The 18,831-nt window shown below is 39.7% G+C and overlaps 1 protein-coding gene across 1 annotated transcript in view; it reads right to left on the bottom strand.

Moving 5' to 3' along the window:
- Positions 1–413: 413 nt before the first annotated feature.
- usp36 (ubiquitin specific peptidase 36) overlaps positions 414–18,831 on the bottom strand; it is a 62,964-nt gene continuing 44,546 nt past the window's right edge. The window contains exons 13-21 of the mRNA XM_078571140.1: positions 17,607–18,203; positions 14,252–14,367; positions 10,549–11,017; positions 9,294–9,424; positions 7,469–7,671; positions 4,973–5,149; positions 3,766–3,881; positions 2,811–2,934; positions 414–639 (exon numbers count right to left, since the gene is read on the bottom strand). Of these exons, the coding sequence (XP_078427266.1) occupies positions 2,815–2,934; positions 3,766–3,881; positions 4,973–5,149; positions 7,469–7,671; positions 9,294–9,424; positions 10,549–11,017; positions 14,252–14,367; positions 17,607–18,203 (1,929 nt within the window). The 3' untranslated portion in view covers positions 414–639; positions 2,811–2,814. The remainder of the gene's footprint in view (positions 640–2,810; positions 2,935–3,765; positions 3,882–4,972; positions 5,150–7,468; positions 7,672–9,293; positions 9,425–10,548; positions 11,018–14,251; positions 14,368–17,606; positions 18,204–18,831) is intronic.

The following is an 18,831-nucleotide window of genomic DNA, read 5'->3' as shown; positions in this document are numbered from 1 at the left end:
TTGCAAAAATGCGAGTTAATAGAAACGGCTAACAGTGCAGAACTTCCAAAAAGCAGGGTCTTGGCTTATTACCTCAATTTGATCATCAGATGAATCTGAACATATCTATAACAAAATGGGACATTTTTCAATGACCAACGAACTGGTAAAAATGCACACACAACCTTTGGCCAACATGTTTCCACTGAATATCATGACTAGCTGCTACAATGAAATATAGGACTTCCGTTTTCATACCTCCAAGGGCAAGAGAAAATGAACATAGTGGCAATGCGATTCTGCATATTGTCGCATAAACCAGAAACAATCTAACACACTGCATTTCCATGGAGTTCTGAATCCAGTTTTTGCTTTTGATTGGACGTTAAGTTTCATAAACTTGTAGGCATTTAATCCAGACTCAACTGCAGACCCTCAGTTCATGGTTGGTTTAATTTCATGTTACACAGCTCTGTTAATACGATTGAACCTCTCCTCCAAACATCTTAATTTGGGTTTGCAGCCAACATGAACTGCTTCAGCATCAGTCTTGATGTTCAAACCAAAAACAAAGACACTGAACATGGGTCTGTATTGCTAAACAGCTTTCAGCGCCTCTTCTTCCTGTGGGCTTCTTCAATTAACTGAAGTCGTTTACCACTGCAAAAGTAAGTGAAATTATTAAGGATATAAACATGTGTGTGTTAATTTGAAACAATTTACTTTGGTAATATTCTATACACATTTTCCCTTGTTAACTATTCCAATTTAACTACATTGTGCAATATGCACTCTTCTGAAGCTTTGTAGTTAGCATGAAAAAGCAACTTAGATGGTTAAAAAATTAATCATCTCTCATTTCATCACAAATATTTTAAATACAAAAATAATGTAACTGAGTTATTGAGATCTGATCTGGTTTTAACAAACTGAACAAAAATTGCAAAAACATACGAATTTGAAAATAATTATATAATATTTGCTGTTAATTTATACCTAATAGAAAAGAAGAAAGCGATTTTTAATTTTTATCTGAAAATTAATAAATGTGCAAAAAATGACCACACAGGCATCTGGAATTTAAGCATTAAACTGACTGCCTTGCAAACAATTTATAAATGAAAGGAAATCCACAACATAAACACTCAATTTCAAATAATAAATATTGTAGAATTTTACAATAAAACATTAAGAACAACCTGGCCTAGAATAAGAGCAATCATGTTGGGAAAAGACTTAAAGAGCAACTTCAAGAGCAAATCCTGGATTTTGAATTTGGGTGGAGTAGGATTGGGGGGGTGGGGGTCAGGGGGAGATGATGCAAAGAAAGGGGAAGAGAACAGAGTAGAGGAGGCACAACCGATTGCACAAGGATTGGGAGTGGGACACACTCCCATGCTTGCACCATTGCCTGGGGAGGAGAAAGCCACATTGTTGTCATGGAAATCAACTTCTGGGGAGAGGGCTTGAATGGTGCAAATACTCTTTCACTTGCACCCCTGGATTTGAATACACTTTTCCTCTATGGGCTCGCAATTCTGTGCAATTACTTTGGACAACTTCAATCCATTACCTGGTACACTCCATAGGACTAAGTTGACCCACAATTATTCAGAGCCACAAAAACAACTCTATGGGAAGTGGTATAATTCATACTAGTGAAGAACAAATTTGACACCAAGCCACATAAGATTAGGAAAGGCAACCGATAACTTGGGCCAGAATTTTTAGCTCGGTGGGTGGGCGTGCGCCCGACCAAGTGTGAAACGAGAGGCGTTGAAGTCGGCCGAGCGTGTCGACGTCAACGAGATAGTTCGGCTGGCTGGTGCTTGCCAGAGCTGGCAGTGCGCCCACCGACAATTAAAAGGCCTACTAAGGCCGTGAAGCAATCAGTTGTCCTGAATTTTTCACTGCCCTTTGAACCTGAAGTTTGACGGGCATGCAAAAAGGCCAAGTGGCCTTTGCAATTTTTTTTGGAAACTTCATCCACGAGCGGGATGAAGTTTCCAAAAGCAAATACCAATGAAATAAAAACTTTAATTTTTAATTTAAAAACACGTCCCTGCTCATGTGCCTCAGGGAGATTACTCAGTGCTCTTCCGTGCACTAGGCTGGCTCGCACTCCACCCCCTGCCCACACAGGCAGCGCTCAGCGCTGCTGCTCACGTATCACACTGGGTGGGCCTTAATTGGCCTGCCCGTGTTAAAATCGCGGCGCATTGTGGATCGTGGACGGTGGTCGGATTTCCGACTGCCCTCACCGATCTCGCACGTCAAGGGCAAAATTCTGTCCCCGTCTAGGTTTTAAGAAGCAGTTTAGAGGAGAAGAAAGAGATGGAGAAGCAAAGAGGTTAAGGGATGGATTTTGCATTTAGGGCCTAGACAGTCAAAGGCACAGTCGCTAATGGTGGAGCGATAGAAAGCGGGATGCAGAAGCGGTGTGAATTGGAGGATCTTGGGAGGGCTTTAGGGCTGGAGGTCATTTCAGAGGCAAGGAAGGGCGATCCCATGGTGGGATTTAGAAACATGGATGAGAAGTTTGAAACAGAAGCGTTGTCAAACTGGGAGCCAACATCCAACGGAGCACAGGGGTGATATGCAAATGAGATTTGTTGTGCTAGAATATGGGCAAACGTTGAACATGTTCAGGTTTACCCAGACACTGTTGAGGCTATAACGAAGGAGCTTTAATCCAAAAATGGACTTGCTTCACTGGGCTGTAAATCACTGATGGTAACATTGATTACCACTGGAACAATGTTCCATTAACAGTTTTATTACAGGTGAAAGAAAAGTGTGGAGAAGCAGCATCACTACATGATAATACTTACACTTTTAAAACCTGGAAAACTTTCCTGAATGAGTAGTAGACCAAAAATTCCTTCTGTTCTGCATTTTCTGGAAAGCATTAAAACTTCTTCTCCTCTCTCTTTTAAATTTCTTAAATTTTTTAACCTGGAAGTACAAAATCCTGATGTCAGCTGTGACCCACACATGACTAATTCCTTTTGTACAACCATCATTATCTCTAAATCTACAAATCAACCTCCAGAGTCGCCTTATTGGACCACACACATGGAAATTTACATTCAAATTCTTACTGCACTGCATCCCATTGCCAACAAATATCCAAGCATTGCAAACAGTACCAATAGTAGGGAAGATCAGAACTTGTAACAATCCTGGTAGAGAAGGTTTGAGATGGCTCTGACCCACTTCAGGATTGGGTCTGACAACTCCTGGTTGTGATCTTCTATTGTCTATTAGGAGGGTGCTGCTGGACACAGGCTCAGCAGTGGTGTGTAAACCTTTTTAAGAGGTTTTGGATTGCTCCTGAATGAAATGTCCAAACCCCAAGTGCAACCTCATCTCTCCCACTGCCAGCAGAGAGCTACACGAAGATGAGCACCATGAGCTCACCTCCCCTCTGGAACACTTGCTTCAGTATTCCATGACATCACAGGCTCCGATTGAAGGGGTAAAAGGGTTACTGCAGGGAGCAACAGTTTTAGTGTGTGCCTACTGCATTCCCTCTCATTCCCTACCAAAAGATCAGCTGTTTCTATGGGTCGAATTGTTTGCAGCATTCATTTTTTTTTTTTTAAATATCAGGAGCTACTCCTCAAGCCAAATTCAGCCCCCAGGTCAGGGGTTCTGCACCCTGGATGGATTAGATGAAGTCAGAAGTCACAAACATTTAACCTATATACAGTATTATGAAATTCCAATGGAACTATGTACTCGAATTCAGCTATGTAAAGACAAATACTCAAAATAACCTCTTACCTTCCCCTTGTCGAACTCTTCATCCCATTCGTCAACTACATGTTCATATTCTGCCTGTTTTGTATCACATACAGCATCTTCACTGACAGCTGACACTGCCCCATCCCAAGTCAGCACTAAGCAAAGGAGGAACATGGTTCAGAAATGTAGAAGGCGATATCTTTTAAAAAACCTTAACATTTCATTGAAGAGATTGATCATTTTGATTTCAGCATTTAAAAATGCTACAGATCAATGGGAGGAATGTCAGCACTAAATAAATATTCTCAAGGCATGTCTATCAATTAAGACTTACAGAAAAAATGTACCTAGTAGTGGACATGTAACTGTCTCAATCACCTGCAAAGCATTTTTCTCTTGCATAAATATGAACAAACGAACAAAAGTAAAAATAAGTGGATAAAAAGTTCAATTAGATACTTTACAGCCTTCTGGGCTTAACAGAGTTCAACAATTTCAGGCCATGGACTCTCTCCTTTATCCTCACCCCATTTTTAATCTCCTTTTTTTCTACATTTTTTTTAAATCCATTTTTTATTTTTATTCTTTGTTTTATCCCTTTTTTATCCCCCCTTCTATCCCATTCTCTATCCTTTTTTCCCCGCCAACACCCCCTCCCCCCACCCCATCCCCAAAAGGACCATCTGTAACATGTTCCATGTTGTTCTTTCACACAATGCTTACCCTTGTTCTGCTATTATCACATTCTGCTTTCTTACCTTTACACCACTATCAGGCACCTTTTTTAGCCCTTACCACTACTGTTATCACACCCCTTGTCATTTAGTTCATGACATCTTTGTCGATCTCGCCTTTGTCCCCACCTATCGCTGGCCTTCTATCCAGCTTCACCTGCTCCACCCCACATTAAACAAAATAAATTTCATCACAATTCTACTTCTCTTTAGCTCTGAAGAGTTATATGAACTCGAAACGTTAACTCTGTTTCTGTCTCTTGGTGTGGGGTTGGCAGGGTAGGTGAAAAGAGAAAGCAACTTCTAGACCATAGCTTTAATGAAGATCCCTCAATAGCAGGTTTGCAAGAAGCGTCGAATTAACAAAACATTGGCAGTGTATATAGTATTTCACTGAGACTTCAACACATCCTTACAGTTGTCACTCGCTTGTAGCAATATTGTAAATTTAGCTAAGAGAGAAGACTTCAAAAGCAATAAAATAGCTTTAACTTAATATTTATTTTCCCTACCTTCAGTTCCATAAGCCTTGTTGTTTGAATGTTTCAAAAGCTCTTGAATAACATTAGATTGTTTCTTCCCATCCCAGGCTAAGCTTGCAATGGGCATGACAGGTCCATCCTCACCAGAGTGATTTTGCGATCGTTTATACCCTTCTGTTACCTGGCTGTCCCATATGAACACTGGAACTTGAACAGAGAATAGCATACAAGAGCACTGAGTCAGTACTTTTTTCTTTTGCAAGATTATTTGATTTGTGCCAAGCTCTGCTGTAACCTGTGGCTACAACTTTGTTGTGAGCATCTCCACACCCAGACAACCAAAATCTAAATGGCAGTTTTACCAGAATCAGGATTTACCTAAAAGAAATTATTCCCATAATTTTTATGGCCATCTAGAACAGGGAAGGAAAGGTAGGATTACAGGTATCAGTGCTACTGAAGGAATGGCCATGAAACAGCCTCTGGCCGTGTGTGAACTCATCTCTACAGCATTTCCAACAGAGCTGGATAAACAAATAAATCCAAGTGGGAAGGCTACAGAATTTTTTTTGTTTTTTTTTATACACAAAAAAAAAGGATTGAAGGGAGGACAACAAAAACAGTTCAAACCCATAATGAATTCCTTATCAGTTGGCCTGAAGGAGTATCCCACATCCTCCAATCATGAGAGTATGAATCATCTGCAAAGATCTGCTCTGGCCTCCTGCCAGATGAGGCACAAAGACTCAGTTATGAATTAATAAAACTCTTTGGTTTATCTGATAGACATGCTTAGAATAAGATTTGAGTCTGCCTAGCCTGAGAATCAATTGATGGAGCCCATCGCAGTGAAGCCTAAGTTCTTGCTGTAGCTTCAGATGTTAAAGATGAAATGTCTTTCATAAATAGGGAAAGCAAATATAGTCTCAAGGAATTCCATACCACAGCCCATATTCTACTCAGATAGACTGGCCTCAATGAAATTTGGCCTGAGCTTTTCGAAGGAACAAAACTCCCTTTGTGGGGTCAAATGATGTTGACTTAAGTCAACCGTAATGCTCCAGAAGTTGGGAATAGGACCATCATCAGAATTCAAACACTGGTTATGAACCATCGAGTGAGAGGGTTGCCCTACGTGGAGAGATTGAGTGAAATGCGCCAATATTCTCTGGAAGTTAAGAATGAGAGTTGACCTCATATGTTATGCATTTCAATTTTTACAGAGCTTGCCAGGAAAATGCTGAGAGGCATTCCCCAGGCTCAGTTGGTAGCACTCTCACTCTCACCAGAGTCAGAATGTTGTAGGCTCAAGTCCCACTCTGGGACTTAGACACAAAAATCTTGGTTGACACTCCAATACCAAGACAGTGCTGCACTGTTGGAGCCGCTGTCTTTCAGATAAGGTGTTAAACCAATGCCCATCTTCCCTCTCAGGTAGGCAGAAAAGATTCCACAGCACGATTTCAAACAAAATCAGGGGAGTTATCCTGGCCAATATTTCTCTCTCAAATCAACATCACAAAACACAGATTATCTAGCGATTGTCACATTGCTGTTTGTGGGTGCTTACTGTGTACAAATTGGCTGCTGCATTTTTTACATCAGTGACTACACTTCAAAAAAGTGTTTCATTGGCTGTAATGCACTTTTGAGTTATTCAGTGATCATAAAAAGGTACTATATAAATTCAAGCCTCTTTCTTTCTTTCAGGCAGAGAGTCGGACACTAGGGATCATAATCTCAGGATAAAGGGCTTGGCCATTTAGGATTAAGAGGAGAAATTTATTCAATCCGAGGTGACGAATGCTTGAAATTCTCTACCTCGGGGTTGTGGCTGCTTAGTCAATGAATGTATTCAAACGGAGATCACTAGATTTTCAACACCAAGGCAATTATGAGATGTGGAGATAGAGTAAGAAAGTGGAGTTACAGCAGATCAGTCATGATGTCATTGAATAGAGGAACAGGCTTGAGGGGTTGTACAGTTTACTTCTGTTTCTATTTTTTAATATTCTGATAGTATATGGTTTCTTGGATTCAGAAATGGTATTTTTACGCTGCAATTTATGGCTTCAATTGAAATATTTTGGCCGTAGAACAAGGCATTGAGAAAAATATTACACAATGCAATAGGTCCCTACAAGAGGAATGCTATGACAGAGGATACATGCTGGATTGTAGAACACTGCAGAAAGGGCTGGATTTCAAGTCCCTGCACCAAACTACTTCAAAGGGACAAGTAATCTTCCTGGATGAACAGTTACCTAGTCCAGAATTATGGTTATGACATTTATGTTTGCAGTCAAGAAAAGCATAATAGATGGCTTTCATTGCAAGATAGCCACATGGCAACTGCACTGCATGCAAATAGTCTTGTAAAACAATAGCTACAAAAGCAAACGTGAAATTCAGTTGGCAGGTAAGAATTTATGGCAAAGTCTAAATCTTGCTTTTTTACCAACACAGTAACCTGTTCCTTTTTGACAGATGGTTTAAAAGATCCAAAACTACAATAAAATACTGTACCTTGCTGACTTTTGTTTTTGGTTTCAGTCGACTGATCCACTGGAGAATCAGAACTTGCACATTCATCTAAACTCGTGCTTCTCTTTCGTTTCCTGCGTTTTTTCTCGCTTTTTTTGCTGTCTTTGACCTCTTTCTCTCTCGGTTCCAATTCTTTAGGCTTTTCCAGTTCTTCTTCACCCTGCATTTCATTCCGTTCTGAACAACTGAAGAGTGATAGGGATTAATGCAAAGATTTTCCATTATAATTAAACACAGAACTGTGCTTTAAAAATCTTTTATGAATTTATAAGAACTATTCTTTCACAAGAAACCCCCTTGTGCAGATCCGATGAGTTTCACTGCTCAAATTCCATCGTGTTGAGTATCATTAAAAGCTCTTCAGATTTTCTACAAGCTGGGGACTCTCTGGGGTCCCCAGAGCTTCAGGGAATTTACCCAATCAACAGTGGAGATGCACAAACAAATCCAAATGTCTGATCCTCAAGTAGTACCAAGTTAGTGGCCTCCGGTAGGACAAGTCAGCTGGCTTTGGATTCCACTCCTGATCACTGCAAAACTACAGTCTGCATCAGATATTTTCTGATACAGCATGGCATGTGGGATGAAAAATTCCACATGTCAAATACCTATTTTTGTGAAGTTGGGGACTGCAGAAAATACCCATGTAAATTTTCTGGAGCGATGAATAAAACAGTACAGTTTCGATAACAATTTTCTGTCATTACGAGAAGTGATGGCACCATAATAGCACCATAAACTTAAGGGCAACTATGCGGGCATGAAAGCTGAACTAGCTGAAGTGAGCTGGGATATTAGGCTAGGTAATAGATCAATGGAGAAGCAGTGGCAGACATTTCAGGAGACATTTCCGAATACTCAAAATAAGTGTATTCTTAGTATATAAATAAAGTTCTAAGGGGAAGGGCCCAGCATCTATGATTAACTAAAGAAGTTGAGGAAAACATCAAATTTAAGGAAACTGCAAGTTAGATTATTGGTCAGAATATAAATTACAGCAGAGAATGACTAAAAGGTTAATCAGGAGAAAGGAATTAGAGTATGAGAGGAAGCTAGCTAGAAATGCAAAAACGGATAGCAAGGGAGTTTCTACAGGTATTTAAAAAGAAAAAGGGTAAGTAAAGTGAGTGTTGGTCCTCTAGAGTGACAGTGGGGAATTAATAGTTGATAAGGAAATGGCAGATAAAATGAACAAATATTTTGCTTCTGTCTTCACTACAGAGGATACAAAAAACATTCCAGTATTAACTATAAATAGGTGGTGGAAGGGAGAGGGGAACTTGGTGAAATTACAACTAGTTTATTGGAGTTCTTTGAGGGAGTAACATGCACTGTGGATAAAGGGGGGCCTGTAGACATGTTGCACTTGGATTTCCAGAAGGTATTTGATAAGATGCCACATCATAGGTTATTGCAGAAAATAAGAGCTCACGGCGTAGGGGGTAATATATTAGCATGCATAGAAGACTGTTTCCTGCCAGCCAGCCAGAGTATGCATAAATGGGTCTTTTTCTGATTGGCAGGATGTGACAAGTGGAGTCCCGCAGGGGTCTGTGCTGGGGTCTCAACTTTTTACAATTTATATCAATGACTTAGGGGAGTGAAGGCAGCTAAATTTGCAAATGACACCAAGATATTTAAACACTTCTGGGATTCAGCAAAATCAGAGGGATTTTACACAAGTATGTTGAACTTGAGTATTCCAAAGCTAAAAGGATCAATAACTGAGGGGGAGAGAGAAATGAGCACATTAACAACCATGACTCCACCAAATCAAAATGAACCTCCAAACTAGAAAAATATGTACTTTTCCACAGCAGACTCAGCAATGTGCTTTTCATCAGTCACTTTCCCACATTTTTCATGCTTCTTCCTTTTCTTCTTAATTTTTTTTGGGATCAACTCTCCTGCTGAAATGCTCCTCTTGACAGATTCCTCCTGCAACACATCATCCAGCTTTAGTAACTGTTTCACTGAATCATTTTGTCAAAAAAAATCTGTGATGAGAATGTGACAGATTTGACCACTTGGCATATTTCTTACTTATCTTGAACACCAACTTTATAAAGTCAATTTAACACACAGAAAACCAGGTGGTGAAGGACAGAACTGCAGTCAATCTCAACACACTTTTATAAGCATTTATTTACCAAGATACAGTATAAACAGCCAGTTTCAGACTGCTCCTATTTATAGGAGCACAAGTGAATCCCCAGTTAATGCCCACCATCTGCATACAATTAAATACAAATAATATACAATTAACAGCAACCTCATATGTAAAGTTGATATATAAAATTAGTTCAAGATATTATTTAAACTTCCTGTTGTAACCTGTATTAATTATATACTAGCACTCCAGATACCAATAAAATTCTTTTCAGCTGTGCAGTAAAACTGCACCCAGTAGGCTGAATAACTGACAATATTGATCCACACTGCTGTAATACGGTACGTTTCACATCTGAATTCTAAACTTGTTTGGGCCACTTTCCTAATCAGCATTGATATGAGAAGGTATCACACTTCAAATCATTCACTGCTGCGGATTAACACTGCAAGGAAGCAGGCGCAAGGTTGAAATACCAAATCGCTCTTATAGGTCACTTAGGTCTCAAGAAACTGGGAGGCAAAAACCATCCAATTTTTTTTTATTTTAAGGTGGGCAGGGGGAGAATAGTGGAGGGCTGCTGGAAAGAGGGAGAGGATGTTTGGGCATAGCCCACACCAAAATAAAAATATGGGATGGGGATGGGAGAGGGTGGTGGGGCAGGGAGACAGTTCATGCACCTCCTTATTTCAGTTCCATCCATTTTCCACAAAGGGACTAAGGGAAATCAAACTGCTCATGCCTAGATATTTAATGCCTGGCCCATGGGCAAATAATCATTGAAGCAGGTTGACCATCACATTCATCATTCTGACTCATCCGAAGAGGGAAGGATTAGCCGGGTTAGAGGTGTAACAGGAAAACTCTATGAAAAGAACATCCTCTCATTCTGTTCCATTAATGGCCATGAAATTAATATATTGATTCAACCGTGGAAGGTCCAATAACCTACCTGTAGTTGGTCACAAACACCATCATTCTCCGCTGTCTTAAGTCGCTTTTCCTTTTTCTTTTTATGTTTACTATCAGTCTTGGCAGCTTCATCGCACTTCATCTGGTTGAATGATTCAGAATAAAAAGAAATTTCATTTCTTTTCAAAGATTTATGTTTCTTCTTTGTTTTTTCACTGCTGTTCCATGATTCCACGGAACTAGCAATGCAGTGTTTGTGGGTCTTATCTGCCAGTTCGGTCTTGGAAGTGCACATCTTACCAGTACCTTTCCCAGATAAAGTATGGTTTTCCAATGAGGTAGCACTGCCGTTTATTGGAGGAGAGGGCAGCCGAGTTGCTTCCATGGCTTCCAATGATAGTAGCTGCGACTCAGAGAAACTAGAACTACATGATTTCTTGGAGATTTTAGGTGGAGAACTAAGTCCTGCTTGTTGGGAAATCTGCACTTTTGGAGTAGGTGGGAAAGTCCTAAAAGTAAAATAAACAATTAAAGGGTTGCATTTCAGAAAATTCATATGTAACTCATTTCGTAGCAACGTTTTCTCAACTTTACAGCATGGCAGAATGCACTGACAGGATTACTGTACAGAACCAGCATGGACTTGTTGGGCTAAACAGCCTATGTGCCATAGTAGCTAACTTTAACCATACTCACTTAGTACCTAAAGTGCCAAAGGAACCAGTTTTTTAAAAATATCTGTTTGTGAAATGTGGACATCACTGGCAAGGCTAGCATTTATTATCCAAACGAAATTGTCCTCGAGAAGGTCCCAACAAACTTTTATAACCACTACCTCCATTTCTCCATGCACACATGGAATAATGCCTCTTCAACGGGACTTGCAGTTTTCTCCAAAATGGAAATCTAAGGCTTCGGACACATTGGAAATACATAGAGCATATGGCTCAAAACAAAAAGAAAATCAAAAAATTAATTAATTCTTACCCTAGTAAGCAAAATCGTAAACCTTTGTTTTGTGGAAACTTAAGTAAATAAAATCTCTAATGCACAGGAAAATGTTTTAACTGTTGAAGTAATACTGCAATTTCATCGGCCTGTATACTCAATACGCAAGACAAAATTCAACAAAATTGCCTAGCAGCAAAAAAAATGCTTTACGTGTATTGTATTTTTGTTACATTACTTCAAACCATCAGCATCTGATACATGTATCTCAGTTCAGTGTTCTAAAAAAGTCTTGATGAAACCAAGAGGTCACAAGTGATGCAAACAAGTCTCAAAAGGCAGTGATGTTTTGGCTCTTAAAATATGCTTTCAATTCTTATCAAAATTCTTCAGAATTTAAGCACTGGAGGAATTCCCATACGCTGGCCTACATTTTGCACTGGAGTTGAGCCAGCCTCATTCCAGTAGAACATGATGAAATATAATTAGAAGCTGCTTGCAGCTCCACACTTACCCTGTCAATCTAAGGTTGCTCACTGGAATTGACAGGGCAACGTAAGATATTCAAAAGGCATGCAAATCACAACAATACATCGAGATGTAATTTGCATTCTGGCAAATGCTGGGCACAGGTGGTGTCATTTCATCATTATCCTGTGATGCTATGGGTAGTGAAGGGACCTATAAATTTTAAATACTCCAAAAGACCTGCCGAATAAATCACAGAAGTAGTTTTAAATATAAAATTCTGCAATTACCAGCAGTGATCTCATCTGTCAGGATATATTGCAGTAAGGCTCTGAAGGTTCCTTAAATGGGATTCCCAGCGGGATTATTTAAATTGACCTGGAAAAGTCAGCCAGGGTCAGTCATACATCATGGCTGGCCTTATCCTACTAACATTATGGCCAAGTGGATGATTCTCGACAATTCATTTCTATGAACTCAAGGCTCCAACTTTACGATTAAAGTTGCTTTATTTAATTTCCCAGCTTTCTGCATCATTCTATATTTTCAATGATTAATACAGTGTCATTAAGAAATCATTTGCTTGATTTGTGGTCCAGATGAGGGCAATACACACAATGGCATTAGGTAGGAAATGCCAGGTTATTGGCCCAGTACAACGAAGGTGGTATGGTGTTAAAAATTTGCTGAGTTTGTCTTTTTTGGTCTGTGCTCAAGATCATGCAAGCTAGCACTGCGAATCATTTCCTCTTCCAAAATGTCTCACTCATTTAAAATTTCCCATCATATCCCTTTAGAAGATGAACAAAAAAGGTAGTCCTGGATGAGTTGTAATTTCCTGCATTAAACAATGAGAAGTTTGAAGTCAAATTTGTTCCCTGCAACAAACTCAACACCCCATTGCCACTGACTCCAGCCCCACCCGAGACACCGAGAGTTTGAATCATACGGTTTTGCAACCTCAGCATCCTGAGATGAGCTTCTAACTCCATATGCCTTCCATTGCAAAGATCGCCTACCTCATCCCGGTAACATCTGCCTACCACTTAAGTCTTCGATGATGCTTTTGTTACCTCTATACTTGATTTTTCCAATGCTTTCCATTTGTCTGGCCTCCCTAGTTTGAGCAATTTGTTGTCCAAATCCTATTCTACATCAGGACACCATCACTGATCACCCCTGTTCTTTCTTACCGATCTACACTGGCTGCAGTTCTCACATTGCATTCAAATCTGTTCATGGCTTTGCCCATCCCTATGCAAGCCCTATAACACCACATTTACCCAGGAACTGTCAATATTTCAACTCTGATCTCCTCAGTGTGTCAGCTGTGGTTCAGTCGGCAGCGCGCTTGCCTCCGAAGTCAGGCTGTGGTTTCAAGTCCCACTCCAGGGCTTGAGTGCAATCGTCTTAGATGACACTTCAGTGCAGTACTGAGGAAGCGTTGCACTGTTGGAGGTGCTGTCCTACAGACAAGACGTTAAACCGAGACCCTCTGCATTGGATTCCATGCCACTAGTCTGAAGAAGAGTAAGGGAGTTATTCCCAGTGTCCTGACAATATATATCCCCCAATCAACTATCATAAAGAGCAAATTATCCAGTCATCATCACATTGCTATTTGTGGGAGCTTGCTGTGGATAAATTGGCTGCTGCATTCCCAACATTACAACAGTGACTACACTCGAAAACGCGAATTGGCACGTCTAATGGCGCCACGTAAACGAAATTTTTTTTGCCCCAGCATTGCTGACCGGGCTCTGGAGTTCCATCCATAAACCTCTATACACCTCTTCACTTACCTTCTTTAAGAGCCTCCTTAAGATCAATCCTTTGTCCAAACTAATCACGATATCGTCTTGCCTTCTGACAGAGTTTCCAAACTAAAATGTTAACTTGGTTTCTCTTTTCACGGGTGCTGCCTGACCTGCTGAGTATTTGCAGTATTTTCTGCTTATATTGTCTCCTTTGGCTGCTTGTCAAATTTTGTCTAATTACACTTCAGCGAAGCACCTTGGCATGTCTTTGTGCATTTAAGGCACTATTCAGTTATTGTTGAATTGTTAATTTAAAGGCGACAAGCAATGATCAGATACATATGCCCCTCCCAAATCTGAACGGCAATAATCTGAGAGAATTGGCTTGGCAGCAGGCTCCTTGCCCTAGCCAATATATATGGGGTTAGAGATATTGGATTAACCAGACGCAATTAATGAGTCGAGTGATTTTATTGGAGTTATTGATTAATATCACTTAGCTGCCTCATCCAACCAGTGCAGCTTCGCCTTAATGACAGAAGCTTTCTTTAGTGAGCAAGTTTTTCTTACCTAGTTTTGTCTGCAGAAGAAAATATGTTGCCTTTTTTCATTAATTTTGCTTTGTGGGCTGATGAGAGTGATGGAGAGTATGGTTCATTTTCTGTCACCTTCCAGCTGTAGGTGGCCTGCAGTTATTGACATAAATAAAAACTTGGTGGTCTAAAAAGTATCCATGAGTGCAGAAAACATAAAAGAGGGTATGGCAAAGAAGAATCAAAAAGTTTTCATGGTTAGACAGCTAGGGAAGCAAAGTAGGAAAACAACAGACAAGAAAATGTCAAAACAATTACCAGTTACTCCACAGGAAAGAAAATTTGCAGTTTTAGACTAGAAATACTAGACATAAACAAAGAACAAGACTAGCAGAATAAACATCAAAAATTTAAAACATATTATACTTTTAGCACAAGTTTTTATATTTTTACAAATGAATGAAACTAAACACAACAACTTCTGTGCATTCACGACAGCTTATCACTGCAGTTTAACATTAAATTTAACTGTTCTGTCAAAAAAGCAATCCAGCAAACATCACCTGCAGTGCACCAGAGATATATAATTTGGGCTTGATGTAACATTTAATGCCCCTCATACCTTGAATTAGCTTCAGTATAACATTCCCCATGAGCAAAACCCAAAGGGGGATGTTCTTTGATTGACCAATGCACAAATGTAAGACTGCGACATATCAATCATGAAAAGCCCAATTTTACAGATCGTGAAGAATCAGTGTTCAGACTTTGGCCTGTGCTGACACAAGTCATCTAGGTTTGGAGATGATAGGCACAATGGTGAAAATGAGGTTCTTTCCTAAACCTGACATTTAATCTTGTATCCACATCCTCTCAACCTTTGGAAAACATCTGTTTTGATCTATTCTCCAAACCCGTCATTATTCTGGTTATGTAGAGAGTTACATATTTAAAAGTCAAGGATCAGTTTTTTTTTAAATTGGGTTTGAACCTAGAAAGTAATACCTTGTATTTAAAGATGTGGCTCTTATGCTTTTGCACGGAGTTAACTTATTGTTACAATTTGAACAGATGTACAGTGGAGTGCAGCCTTTCATACGTTGCATTAATCTGAAAATAAATAGCTATGTTCTGGAGACTAACAAAAAAGCTTGGGCTCCTGCATCTAATCATTGTCATTATCCTACACTGGAAAACCACAGAGACTCTGGACAATGTAACATCCCTCGTGGCCAAATAGCCAACTGACACACAGTTCTGCATACACATGTGGCATGATCATTTGGGCAATTTATTGGAGGATTGCAAAGTTGTACTGTAAAGTTGTACTGAGCACAAATACATACCTAAAGGGGTGAAAAGTTTGGGAACCCCATTCCCAACTCAGGGGAACTTGCGATGCTCAAGAGCAAAGTACTGGAATACCAAATTAAGCCAAATAATGCAAATGGCCGAAGAACAAAATAATCTATATGATTACATACAACTTTTATCTGACTATTACTTATAATTACTTATAGTATAAGACTTTACAGGAGAAGCAGAGCACTTGCAGAGGCTCTTTTAATTTTTGGTAGTTAAGCATAAAATTGAACTTCAATCCACAAATGTTCTTTTTTGGACAGCAGAATTTACTCTGAGAAACAAGAATTTTGTTTTACATCTCTAGGGGCTACTGGAGTTTGCTGTAGATTTTTTTTGAAGCAAATTCTAAACAGCAGAGTTATGGTTTAAATACCAGGTTCAATTCTTTATGCAAAATTAAACAGAAATGACAAATTGGAACGGTTTGATCCAACATTTACGTTAGATGTTCATCCTCCACATGACCTGTCATCCTAATGCCTGCCCTGTTGTCCTATACTTTTACCTCTCTTTCCTTCAACTACCTAACATATTCTGCTTCCGTCAAAAACTCAGTAGTGTAGCCCTGTGTAAAATGTTTATCTTGCTCTCCTTCCTAAACCTGACCTTCAATCTTGTATCCACATCCTCTCAGCCATTAGAAAAAATATGTTTTGATCTATTCTCCAATCCCTTCATAATTCCAGTTATGTACAGTTACATTTGACTGTTAAGGACTAGGTTTTTTTAAAAATTGGGCTTGAGCCTAGAAAGTAATACCTCGCATTTAAAGATGTGGCCCTCATAATTTTGCATCAAGTTAATTTATTTTTACAGTTTTGAACCGACTTATGATGGGAGTGCAGTCTCTCATAAATTGCATTAATGAAAATAAATAGGTTGTGTTCTTTGGTACCAAATAAATTTTAATTAAGCAATAACTGACATCCAGAGAGTGGTGCTTTCCAAATGGATACATCTCAAAACAGCACAAAATGTGGAATGAGGAAAGACCATTTGGCCCACCTCATCCATTTTTATCCCTCCCTCCCAAATCAAGTGCAATTTATCTAGTCAATGATGCAACCTAACCCACACAATCTCCTGCTAGGTGCAAACAACCAGATATAGATAAACAGAGTAATTTCCAAAGTTCTTCTCAATTTGGTACAAAATTGGCACAGTCATGTTCGTTATTGCTATTTAACCATAATTTTAAAACATTTGCAAGTTTCAGCATCATTTTTCAGTAATTCCACGAAAAATGAAATTAAATATTTGCTTTCAGATCTCCTCAATGTCAAATCAAGGAAGACATCAACAAGTTATCCACACAGCACATACAAATGGATCTGGGTTAATGCCCATCAATCCCTCACAAAGTAACCTTTAAATTCAAATTTTGCACTTTGAGGGAAACACTGAATAAGAGCTGGTGCTTTTCACAGAGAAATGGAGATGGAAGGATTGGACAAGTGACCCCAACACATTATTCATCTTCTGTTAGACAAAATTAAGCCAGGCCACATTCCCTGATGTGGACAAGCAAAAAGGCTTGAAAATAGGTGGAAGAAATAGGGGCAGGGCAGAGACGAGAGATTTTTGGCATCAACTAGAAGCGCTTAGAACCATCAGTGACAAAATGATAAAAATTTAAGATAATGGATAGGTTATATAAAATGCCTTGATCAGAAGAATTAAGGTGAAGTTGCTGTACACACCAGTAACTGACTTAAATTAATTTAATTTCTTTAAGGTTAGCACTGTCAAACTTGCAAATGCTTAGAAGTAAAAGCTTCTAGTTTTCAACAAAAATCCATATGTTAAAAAGCCTTTTCTAACCACTGAAAGGCCAATGAAGTACTATTAACAGTTTGCATTCACATAATACATAATTCAGAGGTGGGCACACAGACATACATACACACAACTGGCAAGATTAAATGTTAATTTATAGGTCTACTTTGCACAACAATGCAGTTTGAGAAGAAAGAAAAAATATATATTTAGGTGTACAACAATTCCTCCAGCCCACAACACACACCCACCTTTTTGGCTGACAGTGCGAGCCTCTTAGCTGGAGGTGGTGACATTGTACTGGATTGCTCTTCTGCAAGTAGCTGGGGTTTTATCTTGGACACTCCCTGATCTTCAGCACTACTCTCAGTCCTCTCATTAGCTGAGCTGTGTGTTTGTGATTCTGAATCAGACTCTTCAGGCTCAGAATGTTGGTTATTCAATCCGTTTTTTGTAATATTGCTCCCATTCAAACTATGCTTGGGGCTGCCAAAATCTTTCTGCTGGTTCTGGATGTCGTCTTTTCCTTTCTGCTCAGGTCCACCAGTTGCCACCAATGACTTGCATGAGGTAGATGCAGGTAGTTCCTTGCTTTCCAGTGCAGTAACCTTTGCATTTTCTGTTACTGACGTTCTGCTGCTGCTTGAATTATTCGCCAACTGGCCCTGAGAAGATTTGGGTTGCAACTGAGGTAAAGATTTCTTAAGCTTCTTCAACGATTCATCTATGAAAGTTGGTGCATACGTTGGTTTCGCTGGAAGCCTGGGTGACTGGTTAACGCCGTTTCTTGGGACTGGCATACCGACACTCCCAGAAGCTTGCAGTTTTGCTTGCAGAGATTCCGGTTTCTACACAATAGACACAATACCAATTATCCATCATGAAAATATATAATTTTCATAAACATGCTGGACACAGGAATATGGGGTACGATTCCAAAATTTGCACATGACATTGAATTGTGTTGGCGGGGGGGTGGTATTTGAATGATGCAAGGGAGTATGGGTGGCTTCCATGAGATCATGCGCCTGAGGACAGCAGGGGCGCCACTGATTGGCATGCCAGTTTGCTGGCACTGTTCTAGCCCAGGGCCATTTTGGTGGAAACTCTTTCGAGTTATCAACAGTCACAGATTGCAACTCTTTCGAGTACAATCACAGTTCTTGGTCTTCCAGGAGTGGGACATGAACCCACAACCCTCTGATTCAAAGATGAGGGTGCTATGAACTGACCCACAGTTGACACCTCGCCATTTTGGTGGAAACTCTTTCGAGTTATCAACAGTCACAGATTGCAACTCTTTCGAGTACAATCACAGTTCTTGGTTTTCCGGGAGTGGGACATGAACCCACAACCCTCTGATTCAAAGGCGAGGGTGCTATGAACTGAGCCACAGCGCTGGATTGGGACGGAACAAGTGGCAAATAGCTTATTAACCTCGTTAAAAAAGGCCGATTATCAGGGGCCAACTGGAAT

This window comes from Cetorhinus maximus, chromosome 24 (assembly GCF_964194155.1).
Source record: "Cetorhinus maximus chromosome 24, sCetMax3.hap1.1, whole genome shotgun sequence".
NCBI lineage: Eukaryota > Metazoa > Chordata > Chondrichthyes > Lamniformes > Cetorhinidae > Cetorhinus > Cetorhinus maximus.
This window is presented reverse-complemented; position numbering and strand designations above follow the sequence as displayed.